Source organism: Magnusiomyces paraingens (assembly GCF_902498895.1).
Source record: "Magnusiomyces paraingens strain CBS 517.90 genome assembly, contig: contig2, whole genome shotgun sequence".
Classification (NCBI taxonomy): Eukaryota; Fungi; Ascomycota; class Dipodascomycetes; order Dipodascales; family Dipodascaceae; genus Magnusiomyces; species Magnusiomyces paraingens.
Genome location: NW_022474068.1, coordinates 4,714,312 through 4,731,604, shown reverse-complemented (window position 1 = coordinate 4,731,604; position 17,293 = coordinate 4,714,312). Strand labels below are relative to the sequence as shown.

Here is a 17,293-nt window from a genome sequence, read left to right as displayed (position 1 = left end):
AACATCATAACGATGGTTGGACCTCCAGCATCATGGAATCCCCTTTTTGTTGAGTGGCTTCAAGAGATTTATGAAGAAGCCGTAGCTTCTAACAAAACAAGCAGACCCATCATCTATAAGCGTGCCCAAACATCTCTCATGCAATGCCCAAAGCAATTCGACCATCCTTCAAAACTCGTCGAGCTTCGGTTCTTTGGACCAGCTATATGTCAAAAACTCGAGAAAAAAATGCAAAAATACTGCAATGCAAAAAGTATCCCAATGCCTGAATCTGATTCTTCATCAGCTTCTGCTCCACAACGATCTAGATCACAACATTCATCCACTGGATCAATTGATATTTACTACGACTCTTCAAATCAACAATCTCAAAGAGCTAGAAACTCTTCCTCTGCTGCAAGATCTCGAACACTTCCTGATATTCCTGCTCCTACTTTATCTGCAAGCAACCCATACCGCACAACAGCAACCTCTACACCTGACTTTACTACCGGTGGTATTGGAAGATCTAGAGCCGCTACTACCTCTCAACGGAAAAGAAAAACACCCGCAAACTCTATTGTTGATCCTCCTCGATCGACCTTGTCTGCTTCAAATCCATACAAAACAACTACAGCATCTACTCCTGATCTGGCTGTTTCTGGTATAGGCTCTAGGCGTCCAGTGGCCTCTCAATCTAGAAAAAGTAATACCACAACAACATCTACAATCCCAATATCCATTGATATTGAGGATGATGCAGCCGCATCTTCAGAATCACAACAAACGGACTCTAGACAATCAAAACGTCAAAAATCAACTCGAACTTATATACCCCGCCCTGGCTCAGGAGGCTATGCTATTTTAATTACCTTATTCCATAATGCTGAAATAAATGGCAAAAGCAATGGCATGTCTAGAGACGAAATTACCAGTATTGCACATCATCTTTCTAATGAGTCTTTTCAAAGTGATTTTCATGCTGGAAGGCGCTACTCGGCATGGAATAGTATCAAAAAACTTATTGAAAAGGGCCTGGTTTACAAAAACGCCGTTCGCAACCCTAAATTTTTCATAACCGATGAAGGAATGTTACTTGCCGACAAAATTCTTCAGGCGGAAAAGGCGGCAAAGAAAGATACCCCGCTCACAACTTCGGCTCCTGGATCTTTTTCCAACTCTTATAGTGCGTTTTCTCGCCCACAATCAGCATCTGCTTCGCAGACTGTCGGGGACTTTATAGACATTGATATAAGTGATGACGATTTTGAAGAAATTATACGCCCGCCAAGCACTTTAGCTTCTTTTTCAGCAACAACCCCAAATAAAAATCATACCATTGAATTGAATTCTAAAGAAACTCCTAAAAACAATTCAAATGGACTTCAAGATGCCTGGAGACTTGAAAAATCAAAATTAACACCTAATAGTCAAGTTCGTGCTGAACTTCGCAGGCTTACTCAACTCACAGGGATCCAAGGAAATTCAATTTCTACTGCCAATACTATCACTTCGCTTCCTGTTTTGCCAGAAAGCTCACCAATAAAACAAAATATAGAAGACTGTGAAATGGTTCGACAAATTGAGGAAATTGGAGCTGATGGCCGCTATGATCGAGTGATTTGGGGGAGTAATGACTACAGGATTGGTCTTTTAATTGACAACCGTGAGGTTCGCTCAGTAGAAGACAGAAACTACTTTATCAATAAACTAGAAGAGCAAGGTGTTTTAGTAGAAGAAAGAGCATTAGCAGTTAGTGACGTTGTGTGGATCGCACGTCATAAACGGACTGGGAAAGTAGCTGTATTAGACTTCATTTTGGAACGAAAGCGTCTTGATGATTTGCTTTCATCTATCCGTGATGGTCGGTTCTCTGAACAAAAACATCGTCTTAAAAAAACTGGTATAAGCAATATTACTTACCTTATTGAAGAATATAATATAAATGAACGTACTGCGACAATTTCTCAAACCATTGCTACTGCCATGTCTCAAGCAATTACGGTAGATGACTTTTTTTTGAAGCGAACAGCAAGCTCAGAATCCACTGTGACATTTTTGGCCATGATGACTAAAAGAATTGAGCATGAATATCGAGGAACTGATCTCTATTTTATTATTCCTCGAATTTCGACGCCATCTTCTTACCGCTATGCCATTTTGAGGGCCCGGATGAAAATAGATTCCCGAAAGAAAAATGGGCAAATTAACTCATCAATGTGCAACGAACCTATGGGAGAAGGTAATTTATGTCTTGGCGTTGATTTTGAAGTTTTTCAGACGGCCTTATCAAAATCTGGAATGGTCACAGTTAAAGAACTTTACATTAGAATGTTGCAAGTGATAAAAGGAGTCACATTGGAAAAGGCAAAAATGATTCAAAACTCTTATCCTACTCCTCGTTCTTTGGTTGATGCATATGATAAAGAGGCAACTGAAGAAGACAAAAAAAACATGATTTTTCGAAAGTTTGGAAGTAACATTACAAAGCTCCGCATTAGGAAAGAACTTTCTGAAAAAATTTATTTGCAATGGGGATGTTTATCGTGACCTTAATTATAGGTCAAAATAAGAAAAGTAGTATTCATTTCATTTCATTATAATTATAATTATAATTTTTTTTTGCATTGTATCATTACGTATATTCATGATAATGGAAAAATCTTCATTATATAAATATTTCTATTTATCTGAAAATAATCTAAACATAGTTAATAATGTTGAGATAAAAAACAATTCTTTATAAAGGTCTAGTCCACTTTTTAAAAATAATAATTGGCTAATAAAGATACGTACCGACAACTTTGTATTTGAAAATCTTTTTCTATTGGCCAACAAATTGACCCCCCAACTGTTATCTCACTAATTTATAGATAACCCAAGTAACTCGTTACAAAGTACTTGGCACTAAATTTGATTTTTTTTCATTTGTTTAATATGCCCCCATCACCCCCAAAGTTTCTAGGATCTATTTTTTTTTAATAATACGAAAATTTCTTACCTACCTGTTTTTCGTTCTAATTCTAGGTTTTGGTGGCAAAAATTTTTTTTATAATTGTAAGAAATTTTTCTAAATAACAAATTTCTTAGATAACGTTTGTGAATATTCCTCTTTTTTTCTGCCGAGAAATCTATTTTGGGTGACTGGTTCAATAGATCAGATTCATTTTTTTTTCTTTCATGAGGCATATGACTAATATTTTCCATCATAGTTTGAAATTTTTTCATTTCACAAATGAAAATTTCATCAAAACTCATGAAAATTTCATTTGTCATGGTTTGGTCCTTGAAAAGGGTGCCTTAAGGTCTGGATTTTTCAAGGATAAAACTGCTGTTTCTGAACCCGGTAACTCGATCCTAAATTTTAAATGTGAGCAAACCTCAAACACGTGATTAGAAGACATATCTGAGCAAAATAAAAATGAAAAAAGAAATGAGAGTATGGCTTAAAGTATCAAACTGGATCATTTGTCAACTGTTTGGTTAGCTGCTGACATTCCAGTAAAATGTACCATTTTTTGTTATTACTTTCATGGGCCTAAATAAGCAATTGCTCTTTTCTAAATCATGGCACCCTTTTATTTTGTAGACAAAAAAAGAAAAATTTTCAAAAACTTCAACTCTAATCAATAATTTGAGTAATTTTAAGAACTATATTAAAGATGTAATCCCCCTTTAATTTTAGTGTAGTTTATTAGCAATTGAAGTTTTTTTTTTTAAAAACCATTAAAAAATGAAACCTGACGATATATTTGAAGGTGCAAAACAAAGAAGATTTTTTTTGATTAGTAAATTTAAAGTGGCAGAGCCTGGCGTCATTCAATACACAAACAAAAATTGGGGAAGTTCCTTTTTTTACAAGCCTTGCAATCTCATAACTTATTTCACATCACTTGGTATTTTCAAAATTGCCATTTGGTAAATTTCTAGGGAATCTTGGCTAACACTTTTTTGATATTATTTTTAAAAAAAGTTTTTTATATTTTTAAAAATGAAGTATATCAGTGATGGACAAGTTGCTCACTCAAAGTAAAACAAACTTAGGTAATACTTCCTTTATTATGTTTTTTGTCTTTTGTAAACAACTATTGTTGCTTGGTAGAAAGCCACAATATCACACAAACAAACTACTTTAGATGAAAAAGTTATTGATGCTCACAACTTTTAGTTTATATCCAAAGTTACAATTTGAAGCTATTAACAAAATATTAATGTGATTGTGGTTGAATTTGAATTTGAAGTTGAAGTTGAAATCAATTTAGGCACAAAAGCACATCATTTACAGTATTGAAAAATATTGTGAACTCTGTTAATTCAGCCGGTTAGTAATTTGATCCATACTGCTTAAAATATTTCTAATTTATTATGTTTAGAAAGTACGATTTGATATGAATAAAAAGGGAATAATTCAAAGATAAAGCTATGATTTTGAATTTTTGATAAATTCTTTGTTAGGATTTCCAAGAATTCTTATTTCTAACACCTGTACCTAGAGTCTACCTCTATTTCAACAATTTCCAGAATGATTAAAATTTTACAGAATAACCGAACCTTCATTTTTTTAGAAAAAAAACAACACAGCTAATTCAATTTTACAAATATTGATTCTTGTTAACTTTTTTTAAATGTTAATTTAAGTTAAGTTGGATTTAACTTTATCTTTATCTTCAATCAAACTATAACCTTTAATTTTTTTCTCATACTTTTGCTAAAAAACCAATAGTGTGTTTAAAAAAATCATGTTTCATTCAAAAAAAGGTAATTATAATATTGAAATTTCTGTTTTTCTCAAAAGTTTTATTTGTTTTCACATATTGCATTTGGGATGAAATAATTTCGTAAATGTTTTTGAAACTAATATTAATATGTATTACCTCTCTTCAACTTAATGTGTTATTGTGCAAAAGCTCAATAACTATTAAGTCAATTTAGTTATTGAAACCCTAAAATTTCTCAATACTTTTTTACAGTTTGAATTCATGGATAACACTTATAAACTATTGTGAACTCTTACACTTTTGTTTAAGCATAAAATATTATGTTTTGCTTTTTAAGAAAAAATTTCAAGACTTGGATTTCTACGGTTATTAAACCTTAGTACTTACAAGTGATTGTCATAAAAAGGGTGTTTCGTTAACGCTGTAAATTTAAAAACATCATAACAGAGCAACTTGTTAATTTCGATTTTACAAATATTCAGGGTATCTATTCCTAAAAACATTATTATTGAAGCCTTGGTATTTCATAGTAATTTAGTTTAACATCGAAAGTGTCAAAATAACAATAAAAACTTATATAAGTTACGTATATACATAGTTTTTCTTAACCATCGTGTGAATATATGAAAATAATACTATGAATATAAATACTGTTTCAATTTTCCAAGTTTAGTTCTTGAATCGTGTATTGTCGGAGCTCATCTTTTACGGTTTTTTATAAAAAAACCTATCTAGGCTGATTAAGTATACTCAGTAATGTCTTACGTTGAAAACAAATCTTTACATGATGCTTGAAGCATCCATTATATTTGAACATAATTTAGTAGAAATCCTTAAAAAAAAATATTATTGATTTCATAAATAGTCATACTTTTTTTTTTGGCTTATGGGCATACATTTAGTTATTGAGAAACAGTAACTGTAGTGGTTGGCGGCTGTGTATCCTAGGATAAAATATTTTGAGCCATTATTATATCAAGGATTTTTTCAAAAAAAAGCAATGATTTTAAACCCTTTTTAACAAATTTTTATGAGTTAAATAATTTCGTTTTTAAATTAAGGGTAAAAAAATCATATTAGGCGGGATGTCTAACGCTTTAATGCATTGATTTTTTGAACAATAGACCATTTAGAAAATTGAATCACAGTCATTTTCTTGTGTCGAAACTTGTTCATTATTTTAAAAAAAATTAAATTCTTAAGTATAGACTACCATATACTTAAAAGTATAAGATATAAATTAAAGAAAATAGTTTTTTTCTCTTAAAGATTGAAAGCTAGTCAGGTTTAGTTCCCATTAATATCTTTAAAAATGTAGACCAAAGTGAAAAGAAAAAAAAAACTCGAGTTTTATAACTACAAATTAAATAAAAAAATTCATTTTTTTCAGCTAATACGTTTTTCACTGAAACTCCAATTAAAAGCACATTAAAATTTTCTATGCCTATGTTCACGGCGTTTAAATTGTTACAAATTATTTGAATGTAAATTTAAAGAAACTTAAAAACAAAACTAATTTACAAAATGCAGTTCAAGTTTATAAAATTAATAGCTACAGGTTTAAAGGCCGAAATTCAACAAAATAACTTAATTCTACAGTGTTTAGAAGACTGAAAATGGGTTTTAATGAGATGGAGATTCTGGTCAAACACAAAGCCCATAGTTATAAGCTTTGTTTGACTTGGTACATCTTTTTTGTAACCGAAAACCAGCCGTGTTGTAACAAACTCATTTCGTTGAATATTGGGTCCTGTTCATCACTGTCAAAAAGCACAAAACACTTTACTTTATCACGATGACTCACCACATAGCAAAAAAGGAGCTTCGGAAACTTATTAAAAGCAATCTTCATAAAACTAGTGCTGCTGAAATCACGGCTCAATGTATGTGATTTAAAGTGAGGTGCAGTTATAACTATTAACCATTCATAGCTCGCAATGTGTTCAACATTCTCAAGTCGCTTCCAGAATATCAAGCTGCTAAAAGCATTGCTTGTTATTTACATATGGACGAGCATGAAATAGAAACCAATTTCATTACTGATGATGCTTTCAAACAGGGTATTTTTTTCTGGATTTTTAGAGTCGATCAATAATAACAGTTTTTTTAGGAAAGCTTGTGTATCTTCCAAGAATTGTGGATCTCCCTGAAAAGCACCATGGGGTTTTATTCAAGTCACATAAAAAAGAGTTAAATATGCTTCAAGTTACATCTCCAGAAGATATTTTATCGTTAGTGCCACATGGTCCTTACAAGTTGCGTGAGCCGCCGTTAGAAAGCCCCGATGGTAAGCATAATGTATTTTCTTTTCCAAATCTAACATTCAATAGCTCTTTCATTACAAGGTCTTGACATAATTGTTGTCCCTGGGCTTGGATTCACTAAGAGATGCCATCGTATAGGTCATGGAAAGGGGTTTTACGACACTTATATTTCTAAATATACCAAATGGTGCGCGGAAAACAACAAGGTCAAGCCATTTTTGGTAGGAATTGGAGCAAAGGAGCAGCTTGTAGAGTCTATTCCTCAAGAAGATCATGATCATCCTCTAGATGTTGTTATTATTGACGACCAACTGTTTAAAAAAGAGTAAGAAATGTTTACGTGTAAAATTAATAATAGTAGTACATATCGTTAAAACAAGGATTTTTTCTATCCAAATCTCTAGCTAATAGGGGGTCGTAGCAGGAGTGACTTGGCCGTCACATTCATATCGTGGAATCATATCATTTCATTAAATGAGCCGTTTATTTGGGCTCGCCTTCTAAGCTCGACACGAGAGTAATATTGTCGCCCTTGAGCAAAACGCGTCCAAGCTCTCTGCGAGTATTTTTCTTATAGTTCACTTCAACAGTATTTTCAATGACGACATTCATAAACTCATCGAAACCCTTTATACACGTTAGAATATTATTTTAAGTGATTGCAATTAACATACCTTGATTGTACCTTCTAGACGCGAGTCGACTTGTTCAAATAACCAAATTTGAACCGGTGTTTGTGATTGAAGAAAAGTAAACAGGAGATTGATCGGAGGGATCATCTAAAAATGTCAGATTAAATCATATCATATCATTTATTTTTTTTTAATACATACCACCTTCTGTTGTCGTGGAGCCATCGTTGCGTATTTGTTTTTTAAAGGTGTGGTGAATAAATTTTTTTTGATTTTTGTGGTGGTTTGTGAACTTCTAGACGGGGTAACCTTTGTAAAGCAAACCTCGATATTTTTGTACTTACTGCCAAAAAAAATCTTCCCCCTTCACTGCAACACGTTTACAATATCTCCAGTTTTTTTTTTTAATTGATCTTTCCATAGAATCACTGCATAGGGAACATATTCAATCCCGCTATTTTATTTAAATAATATTTATACAATTTTTAGAACAGCATGAGTCAGAGCTCTGAGTTCACTGAGGAGCGTGTACTTGAAGCACTCAACACTCTTTATTCTCCTAATGCCTCTGTCAACATCATACAAGAAGCTAACAAGTTTTTAGAAGAATTTCAGAAGAAGGTAAGTGATTTTTTTTTCTCATTTTGAGACTTGGTTAACCTATTTTATAGTCTGAAGCGTGGTCCATTAGTCACAATATATTATCAAATTTTAATTATCCGATTGAAGCTCGTTTAATCGCTGCACAGACAATTAGAACCAAGATCGTTTATGATTTATATCAACTTCCCGATGATGCCAGATTAAATTTGAAAACGTCTCTTCTTCAGTTGATAGTTTTAAACAAGGAAAGTGCCAAGGTGATTAATGTTCAGCTTGCTCTTGCTTTGGCCAACCTTGCACTTCAATTTCTGCATTGGAATGGTGCTGTCCAAGAGCTTGTCAATGCGTTGGGCCAAGATTCTGGGACGATTCCAGCTTTACTTGAATTTCTCCAGGTGTTGCCTGAAGAACTTTCTTCTACGAGAAGAATTCCGATTACTGATGATGAATTTAAGGCTAGAGCAACTGAACTTCTTTCAAATAATGCGGAGGATGTTATGCGTCTGCTAATATCATACACACAATCGACCGAGTATAACAACAACAAAGTCCTTATTTTCAAATGTTTTAGATCTTGGCTGCGGGAGATTAATCCTCAACTGATTTTCGAGCCTGCCTTTCTCAATTTGCTTTTCCAGGCGTTAAATGACCCATATACGTTTGATGCCGTTGTGGAGTGCATCTGTACAATAATTCGAGAAACTGGGGATGTTGATGAGTCGAAGGATATGATTGAGGCGCTTTATCCTAGAGTTATTGCCTTGAGACCTTTGATTATTCAACATAAGGATGATTTGGAAACTTTTAGAGGGTTAACATTGATTTTCACTGAGGCTGGTGAGGCGTGGCACATGCTCATTGCGCGAGCACCAAAAGACTTTCGTTCTCTTGTTGAGGCTATCGCCGAGTGTGCAGCTTATGATGAAGACTTGGATGTTGTCAAATATACGTTTTACTTTTGGAACAAGCTGCAGGAGATGATTACCTTAGACCGTTATAATGAAGCACGCAACGATCTGGGCGATATTTACTTGCAACTTATCGGGATTTTGATTACACATTTAAGATACCCAATTGCTAATAACTCTGGCGATGCATTTAATGGAGACCGTGAGGCCGAAGAGAAGTTTAAATCGTTCCGTCATGAAATGGGAGATGTTTTAAAGGACTGTTGCCGCGTTGTTGGCAGCACTCGGGCGCTGCGGGTTCCATATCAAATTATGGTTGACGCTCTCCAATCATCTGGAGCACCTATTTTATGGCAGTCTATTGAAGCGCCGTTATTCGGCATTCGATCCATGGGCCGTGAAATTGACGAAAACGAAAACGAAGTGATGCCTTTAATTATCAAGTTGATTGAAAACATTCCAGAACAACCCAAGATTCGGTACACTGCGACGTTGGTGATTGGCCGGTACACTGAGTGGTCGCTGAAGCATCCAGACTTGCTTGAGCCACAAATCAACTATGTGACGGCTGGTTTTTCACATGAAAGCTCTGACGTTGTTAGCGCGGCAGCTCTTGCACTTAGGGAGATTTGCTACGATTGTGGGCCACTTTTGGTGAATTATATTGATCAGCTATACCCGTTTTACGAGCAACTTAAGTCCAAGGTGGGGACATCACTTTCATGGGCATCATACTACACGGTTACTAAAGGTATTGCATTTGTGATTGCTGCGCAACCATTGGGAGAGATTGAAAAGTCTCTTGATAGATTTGGCGAGCCAATCTGCAAAAGTCTGATTGAGCTGTCGAATCTGCCGGAAGACCCTCTAACTCAGCGCAACATTGCGAACCAGATTGATCTTCTTGAAGCGTTTATTCGAAACATTCGGGTGGACGTGCCTATTCACACTCAGAACCCTGTGACGAAGTTTGCGCTGGAAGTACTGCCTATTTTGAACAACATTATTGATAAGCACGGCAACACACGGTTTGTTTCCGAGGGGTATTGCAAGTTTGTGCGGTCGTCAATTTTGGAGTGCCGAACAGATTTATTGGAAGCATTACCAGCGATTGCGGAAAAGCTTGTGGAGATGTTTGAAAAGACACGGTTTGGATGCTACTTGTGGATCACAGGGTCTATTATCCGCGAGTTTTCTATGGACGATCTTGGCGAGCAGATTGTGGGCGGGGTGTGGAAGTTTGCTGAGCGCCAGATGATTTCGTTTTTGCAATACCTATCTACTATTACCGACTTTAGGGAGATTCCTGATTTGATTGACGACTTTTTCCTCATGATGGGCGATGTTGTTCTTGCATTCCCGTTCCGGTTGATTACGTCGTCAGATCTGTTTATTCCAGTTTACGAAGCAGCATTGCTGGGCATGGATTTGTACGAAAAGGATCCAGTGATTAGCGTGTTGCGGTTTTTGATTGACTTGTTTGGATATGGGTCACGGTACCCACCGACGTCAGCGTTCCGGGACGTGCCAGACAATGTGCGGGCGCTAGTTTTGGAGCTTGCTGCGGAGCGTGGAGGACAATTGTTTAATAAGCTGCTGCTTGGGCTGATCCACACACTACCTAGAGATGCAGAACCGGACGCGTCGACACTAATGATGAACATTCTGCAGCTGGCTGGGCCTGCGCAAGGAACGGCATGGGTGGCAGCAGCATTGGATGGGTTGCCACAGGAAACTGTTGGTGTTGTGGAGAAAAATAACTTGTTGGAGCCTGTAGCTGCGGCACTGACGTCGGGTAACTTGAAGAGGATTCGCAGCTTGATCCGAGACTTTGTGTCGCTGTACCGGCGGCGGAATCTGGCGCCGCGTGGAGTCACAGAAAGCGGTCCAGGGTCACGGGTAGCCTCGACGACATCTTCAGGCACATTGTCATCGACATCAGCTGGTAGATTTACTTGAAAAAGAAATTAATAATTTATTTATTTTTGTTATTTATTTATTGATTTTAGTAATGATTATTTGAAAAGTACCATTTTTTTTGTTTATTTCATTTCATTTTATTTCATTTCATTGGCTTAAGTTTAAACTTTTTAGGAACAACGAAAAGAGCTTCAGCTTCAACAAGAGTTTTCCCTCCAAGAGTCATGACCTTACCGGAGACTTTAGCCTTGCGCTCGGAGACTTGATCTGTTTGTGTTCGAATGACTATGAACTGGCCAGCCCAAGTTGGGTTTTTATACTTAAGTTTGAGGTTAGCAGTGACACCTGCACTTTCAGGGAAAGATAGAAAGGCAGTACGGCCAAGGGCTTCGTCGAGTAGCGTGGCCAGCACGCCTCCATGGACAATGGCCGGGAAACCCGTGACTCTATGGCCGACATGCAACACAATTGTTGCTGCACGGGTCGTTGTATTTGTAAAAACAACAGGCTTGGCCGCAATTCCACCAGGCTGGTGTAGTGTATGTGCAGTAAACACTTGGCCACTGCGCCAGGGTGCATCTCCAGGTGGAGTCTGGTAGTGAGGTCCAGCCCATGCACGACGGACAGAAAGAGCAGGGTCATTTAGTAGTGCTTGGACTAGTGGGAGGTTCATAAGTTCATGTTCGAGAAGGGCTGAGGAAGATCCGTGAAGGGCAGGATGGAATTTCGTAGAAGTAGAAGTAGAAGATGGTGAGGTTTCTTGAGAGGATTTGTCTAGAGAATCGGCGACTGCGGCGGCGTCGAGGTACCGAGAGTTTTGGTATTCAATGTAGGAACGGACAAGCTTGAAAGGTGGTTCGGAGAAACCGAGAATAGCACCAGCTGCCAAAGCAGTTGACCAGAGAGTAAGTGCAGGTCTTAGTGACATGAAGAGAAGGATGGAATGGTAAGTTGTGGGGAAATGGACTTTATAAAGGAATTGGGTGGTGTTGAGAAGAAAAGAAGAGAGAGAGAAAAAAAAAAAAAAAAAAAAGAACCGAGAATTGTCGGTTTGATAATTTAAAATTTTATGGTGGGGGAAGGGGAAGGTGGAGAATTTCGAAACCGAGGAGATATTTTTTTTATAACCAATAAATTTGATTTCCATATGTTGAAACTTAACAGATCAAAATTTGTCTATAAAGGACCTTTTTTTTTTTTTTTTTTTTTGGTCTTATAAAAGATTTTTCAAAATGCTTATATCAAAAGAATAATATAGATATTTATATAAAAAAAAAATTGTATATATATAGTATATAAGTAGGTCATAAACAAATAAGTTGTATCATATATGTAATCCAAAAGGAAAAGAAAAAGAAGAATGAAAAAAAAAATACTCGGTTTAAACATTAAACCGAACAGTTCTACGGGGTTTCTTTTTAAAAGAAGACGAAGAAGATGTAAAAGATGCAGGTGAAATAGAAAGTGGAGTTGTAGAATTGCTGCTGGAAGATAAGTTTGGAGGTGACGAGGAAGCCAAAAATGGGGGTGAACCTCCTAGAGGTCCAAACAAGTTGCGTGGTGAGGATGAAAGCAAGCCTTGGGCTTTTGGAGAAGAGGATCCGTTAATTGCCATGTTGACTGAAGCCATGCTATTATTATTATTGTTAATGTTAATGTTAATGGTATTATTGTTATTATTGTTTCCATTTGTATTTGTATTTGTATTTGTATTTGTATTTGTATTTGTATTTATAATGGAATTGTTATTGTTTGTTCCATTACTGGTAATGCTACTGCTGCGGATGCGGGTAGGCGTGGCCGGCACTTTTTTAGAAATCTTACTTGCAGAGCCGCTTGAGGAGTAAGAGGAAGAGCCCTTGTTGTTATAATAGTCACGAATTTGTTCCTGACGCCGCAGATGCGCCGATGCCTTGTATTTTTCCGATTTGGGTCCGTAGTAGATAAATCGGTCTTTGAGGAGGTTGGTGCGGTCTGAAGAAATGCCAGAAGAAGAAGATGATGATGAAGATGTTGTTGTTGTTGTTGATGAAGAGGATGATGATGGAGAAGAAGAAAGTGAATTTGGGTGGTGTGAATGATGTGAATGGTGTGAATGATGGTTTTGATTGTGTTGGAGGTAAGCAGGGGTTGGAGACTGGATATGATGGGAGTGGTGATGAATATGAGAGTGTATTTGTGTTTGTTTTGATGAGATTAAGGAAGATTGAAGGCTTTGTGAGCTCGCGCTGCGGCTCGAGAGTGCCGGAACATCGGGAGGATCAGCTTGGAATGAAGAGAGAGAGGATAGGGATGCGGAAGAAGAAGCCGGGACCCGTGGTGATGAGGTAGCGTAAGGGCTGTTGTTGTTTAAGGTGGGAGGTATTCCATCTAGAGAAGTGTTTGAGATGCAGTCAAGACTTGTTTCTGCTGGGGTTGTTTCATTGTCATCATCCTCGACATCTGACATGTCGAGGTCATCATCTACTGGGCTATTGTTATTATTATTATTATTATTATTATTATTATTATTATTGTTTACGTTTGATGGGTCATTTGCTGGGGTATTGTTATCGCAGGGCAAAGATGATAGTGGTGAGTAGGAGACCGTTGGTATTCGTGGAGGTTGCCAGAGACCAGTAGGTTGCGACTGTTGTTGTTGTTGTTGTTGTTGTTGTTGTTGCTGATAGTTTTGAGAGTTATATGAGGGATATAAAGAGGCTTTTGAAACCGGCAGTGCAATTTGTTGTTGCTGTTGTTGTTGTCCAAAGATTCCATGAAGCGGCTTCTGTGGCTGCTGCTGTTGTTGCTGTTGTTGCTGTGAAAAGGAAAGCGATTTTAACTGAAGAATAGCTTGGAGTTCATTTTCTTGGTACTCAGCTTCTGAGTTAGTTTGAGATGAGGAAGATGATAAAGGTGTAAATCTGTATGGTATGGGTGATTGTGATTGGGGGTTGGCCTGATCTTGAGAGGCCATAGGGAAATGTTTAGTTTGAGGATTGGGTTGTTGAAGAGTTGAAGGCAAGCCATCAAAAAGGTAAGAAGATGTAGATGAAGCAGATGAAGCAGATGAAGCAGATGATGAAGCAGATGATGAAGCAGATGATGAAGTAGTTGATGAAGTAGTTGATGCAGTAGAGGTCGAGGAGGATGCAGATGCAGAAGATGAAGCCGAAGAAGGGATTAGGTCTGAAGTTGAGGTTGCAGAAGAGGCATCCATTAAGACACCTGATAAAACCATTTAGGGAAAGGTAAGAAGAATGAAAAGGTTTGTAAAAAAATAAAGAGGAAAAAAAAAAGATTGGTTTTTTTTTTATATATGGAATTAAAAGAGGTGGCAATATTCTATTCTAATGAGAAGAATTGATTGATAAAGAAGAAGGTTTATTATTGAATTCTAAGTAAAAAAAAATTTATAAATAAAATAAATATAAAGATGATGGTGGTGGTGGTGGTGGTAGTAAAAGTAGTAAATTGTAATTGTAAAACCCAAAAGGGGACGTCCTTTTTTTTTTTTTTTTTTTTTTGGTGGAGAAAAAAAGAAAGAAAAAAAAAAAAGGGGCCTTTGTATGTGTAGATTTTTTGACTGACAGGACCCATCACAACAAGTAAAGGTGATTGAAGAAAAAAATATAAATATCTTAAGTACTAAATATTAAGTTTCAAGTATTATTATTATTATTATTATTATTTATTTGTTACATAAACGTGTTACAAATAATTTTCTGTTACATTAGATGTTAGTGATCTGAAACAAAATATGTCTCATTAATTACTAATCATGACTCATCTTATATATATATATATATATATATATATATTTTTTTTTTTTTTTTTTACCGTTTTTTTATTATTTTGCCGGGGGAAGGAAGCCATCGCAAACAAACAAAAAAAATTCCTCTTTGCACTTTAAGTGGTAAACTTCCTTCCCTCCCCCCCCACACACATACACAGCCAACTAAGTTGTAGCCACACATACACACACATACAAGCGCTCTTTTTTTTTTTTTTTTTTTTTTTTTTTTTTTTTTTTTTTTTTTCTTTAAAAATTGCCGACGTTCCCTTGCCCGATGTCGCCGATAATAAAATCAGTCAGTTAGTCAATCAGTCAGTCAGTTAGTCTACAAAGTTCTTTTTTAAAAATATCACAAACATATAAATATTCATCAATCCCCCCTCCACATAAAATTTTTTAATTTTTATTTTTTTTTTTGAAATTTTTCACTTTTTTTTCCTTTCTTTCTTTTTCACAAATAAAAATCTTCTCTTCCATCTTCCCACCTTTTTTTTTTTTTTTCAATTCTTTCCCATCCATTTCAAATGGCTGCTCGCGCTGCTCTTTCCAGCACACTTAAGGCCGCAGTGCCTAGTGCTACTCGCAACCTTGCCACCTCTACAGCTGCTGTTTCAGGCTTGGCCCCTCCTTCTCCCATTGATATCTCCAAGCTTAAGATCACCAAGACTACCACTCCTAAGAAGCTTCCTCCTCCTGAAGAGCTTATCTTTGGTCAGACTTTCACTGGTAAGTTTTTTTATTGTTGTATTTTTAAATGATTTAATGATTTGTGTTTGTGTTTGTGTTTGTCAATTTGAGATTTATAAAAGATACACAGATATGATTGCAAAAGGATTTTTCTTAGATTTCTTAGAATGGAAAAAGATTTAAATGAGTTACAATTCAGATTATCAATTTTGGCTATTCTCAATTCTCAATTGTTAACTTCATTAATAATTTTTTTTTATTCAGATTAATATTTTGATTTGATTCGATTTTTAATGAATTTGACTTTTTAATCTGCCCCTTTTCTTCCTTATATATTGATGACTCTTTTTTTTTTATGCGCTTTTATTATAAATGGCTCTTATTTTTTCTATTTCTTTTTCTGATAGATTACCCTCTCGAGAACACTCCCCTCTAATCATCTGGCTATCCACGGTTATCAATCAACCTCTAAATAATACCCGCTTATTTTTCACTTTTAGTCTTTCAACGTTCCCTGTGACTTTGAATGAAAAATTTTTTTTTATTTTTTTATTTTTTCATTTTTTTCCTCAATCTCCAATTAAAATATTTGCCGTCGTTTACCTTTACCCCTCTTTTTCAATCTTTACATACCCACATACAATCACACAATTGCACAATTACTCAATCACACAATTACATACTTTTGTCTACCTACATACATATTCCTTCCACCCACATACTAACCTCAATGTTTTTCATTCAGACCACATGCTCACCATTGAGTGGAACGATAAGGATGGCTGGCTCGCTCCTGAAATCACACCCTTCCATAACCTCAGTCTTGACCCCTCTGCCATTGTGCTCCACTACGCTTTTGAGTGCTTTGAGGGCCTCAAGGCTTACGTTGACAAGGACGACAAGATTCGCATCTTCCGTCCTGACCGTAACATGATCCGCATGAACAAGTCTGCTGACCGTATCTGTCTCCCAACTTTTGACACTGAAACTATGCTTAAGCTCATTAGCGATTTTGTCAAGCTCGAAAAGGACTTCATCCCCAAGAAGAAGGGCTACTCTCTCTACCTCCGCCCTACCCTCATTGGTACCCAGGCCGGGCTTGGTGTCCATATCCCTACAAAGGCTCTCTTCTACGTCATTGCCTCCCCCGTTGGCCCTTACTACCCCACCGGCTTCAAGGCTGTTCGTCTCGAGGCCACCGACTACGCCACCCGTGCTTGGCCCGGCGGTACCGGTGACAAGAAGCTTGGTGCCAACTACGCTCCCTGCGTCAAGCCCCAGCGTGAGGCTGCTGAGCGTGGCTACCAGCAAAACCTCTGGTTGTTTGGTCCTGAGGGCAAGGTCACCGAGGTCGGTACCATGAATGTGTTTTTCGTGTTTGAGGACAAGGCCACTGGCAAGAAGGAGCTTGTGACTGCGCCGCTGGACGGCACCATCTTGGAGGGTGTTACCCGTGAGTCCATTCTCCAGTTGGCTCGCGAGCGTCTTGACCCCAAGGAGTGGATTGTCAGCGAGAGATACTGCACTATCCACGAGATTATTGAGCGTGAGGCCAAGGGTGAGCTTGTGGAGGCCTTTGGTTCTGGTACTGCTGCTGTTGTTTCCCCCATTAAGGAGATTGGCTTCCATGACAAGAACATTAATGTTCCTCTTCAGCCCGGCAAGCAGACTGGTCCTTTGACGGAGCAGGTTGCTGAGTGGATTTCTCAAATTCAGTATGGTGAGATTGAGCACCCTTGGAGTTTTGTTATTTCCGAGTAAGTGTTTAGATAAAATGTAAATTTTTTGTTTAGATGAAAAAAATTCA

At 36.9% G+C, this 17,293-nt stretch overlaps 7 protein-coding genes across 7 annotated transcripts; 4 read left to right on the top strand and 3 right to left on the bottom strand.

Moving 5' to 3' along the window:
* Nucleotides 1-12: 12 nt before the first annotated feature.
* SAPINGB_P003231 (uncharacterized protein) lies at nt 13-2,529 on the top strand (the record flags this gene model as incomplete). The annotated part of the gene is made up of 1 exon (XM_031997949.1): nt 13-2,529. One exon carries the CDS (start codon nt 13-15, stop codon nt 2,527-2,529), a length of 2,517 nt encoding a protein of 838 aa, XP_031853840.1.
* Nucleotides 2,530-6,492: 3,963 nt separating this feature from the next.
* On the top strand, nt 6,493-7,290 carry SAPINGB_P003230 (uncharacterized protein; the record flags this gene model as incomplete). The annotated part of the gene is made up of 4 exons (XM_031997948.1): nt 6,493-6,580; nt 6,629-6,757; nt 6,808-6,984; nt 7,028-7,290. The coding sequence occupies 4 exons, from the start codon at nt 6,493-6,495 to the stop codon at nt 7,288-7,290; spliced, it is 657 nt and encodes a 218-aa protein (XP_031853839.1).
* A 154-nt stretch (nt 7,291-7,444) lies between these two features.
* Nucleotides 7,445-7,818, bottom strand: SAPINGB_P003229 (uncharacterized protein; the record flags this gene model as incomplete). Its single annotated transcript, XM_031997947.1, has 3 exons — nt 7,445-7,588; nt 7,636-7,740; nt 7,795-7,818. 3 exons carry the CDS (start codon nt 7,816-7,818, stop codon nt 7,445-7,447), a joined length of 273 nt encoding a protein of 90 aa, XP_031853838.1.
* A 270-nt stretch (nt 7,819-8,088) lies between these two features.
* SAPINGB_P003228 (uncharacterized protein) lies at nt 8,089-11,063 on the top strand (the record flags this gene model as incomplete). The annotated part of the gene is made up of 2 exons (XM_031997946.1): nt 8,089-8,214; nt 8,265-11,063. 2 exons carry the CDS (start codon nt 8,089-8,091, stop codon nt 11,061-11,063), a joined length of 2,925 nt encoding a protein of 974 aa, XP_031853837.1.
* A 103-nt stretch (nt 11,064-11,166) lies between these two features.
* On the bottom strand, nt 11,167-11,952 carry SAPINGB_P003227 (uncharacterized protein; the record flags this gene model as incomplete). The annotated part of the gene is made up of 1 exon (XM_031997945.1): nt 11,167-11,952. The coding sequence occupies one exon, from the start codon at nt 11,950-11,952 to the stop codon at nt 11,167-11,169; it is 786 nt and encodes a 261-aa protein (XP_031853836.1).
* A 453-nt stretch (nt 11,953-12,405) lies between these two features.
* Nucleotides 12,406-14,244, bottom strand: SAPINGB_P003226 (uncharacterized protein; the record flags this gene model as incomplete). Its single annotated transcript, XM_031997944.1, has 1 exon — nt 12,406-14,244. The coding sequence occupies one exon, from the start codon at nt 14,242-14,244 to the stop codon at nt 12,406-12,408; it is 1,839 nt and encodes a 612-aa protein (XP_031853835.1).
* A 1,079-nt stretch (nt 14,245-15,323) lies between these two features.
* SAPINGB_P003225 (uncharacterized protein) lies at nt 15,324-17,247 on the top strand (the record flags this gene model as incomplete). Its single annotated transcript, XM_031997943.1, has 2 exons — nt 15,324-15,525; nt 16,232-17,247. The coding sequence occupies 2 exons, from the start codon at nt 15,324-15,326 to the stop codon at nt 17,245-17,247; spliced, it is 1,218 nt and encodes a 405-aa protein (XP_031853834.1).
* Between the last annotated feature and the right edge of the window lie 46 nt (nt 17,248-17,293).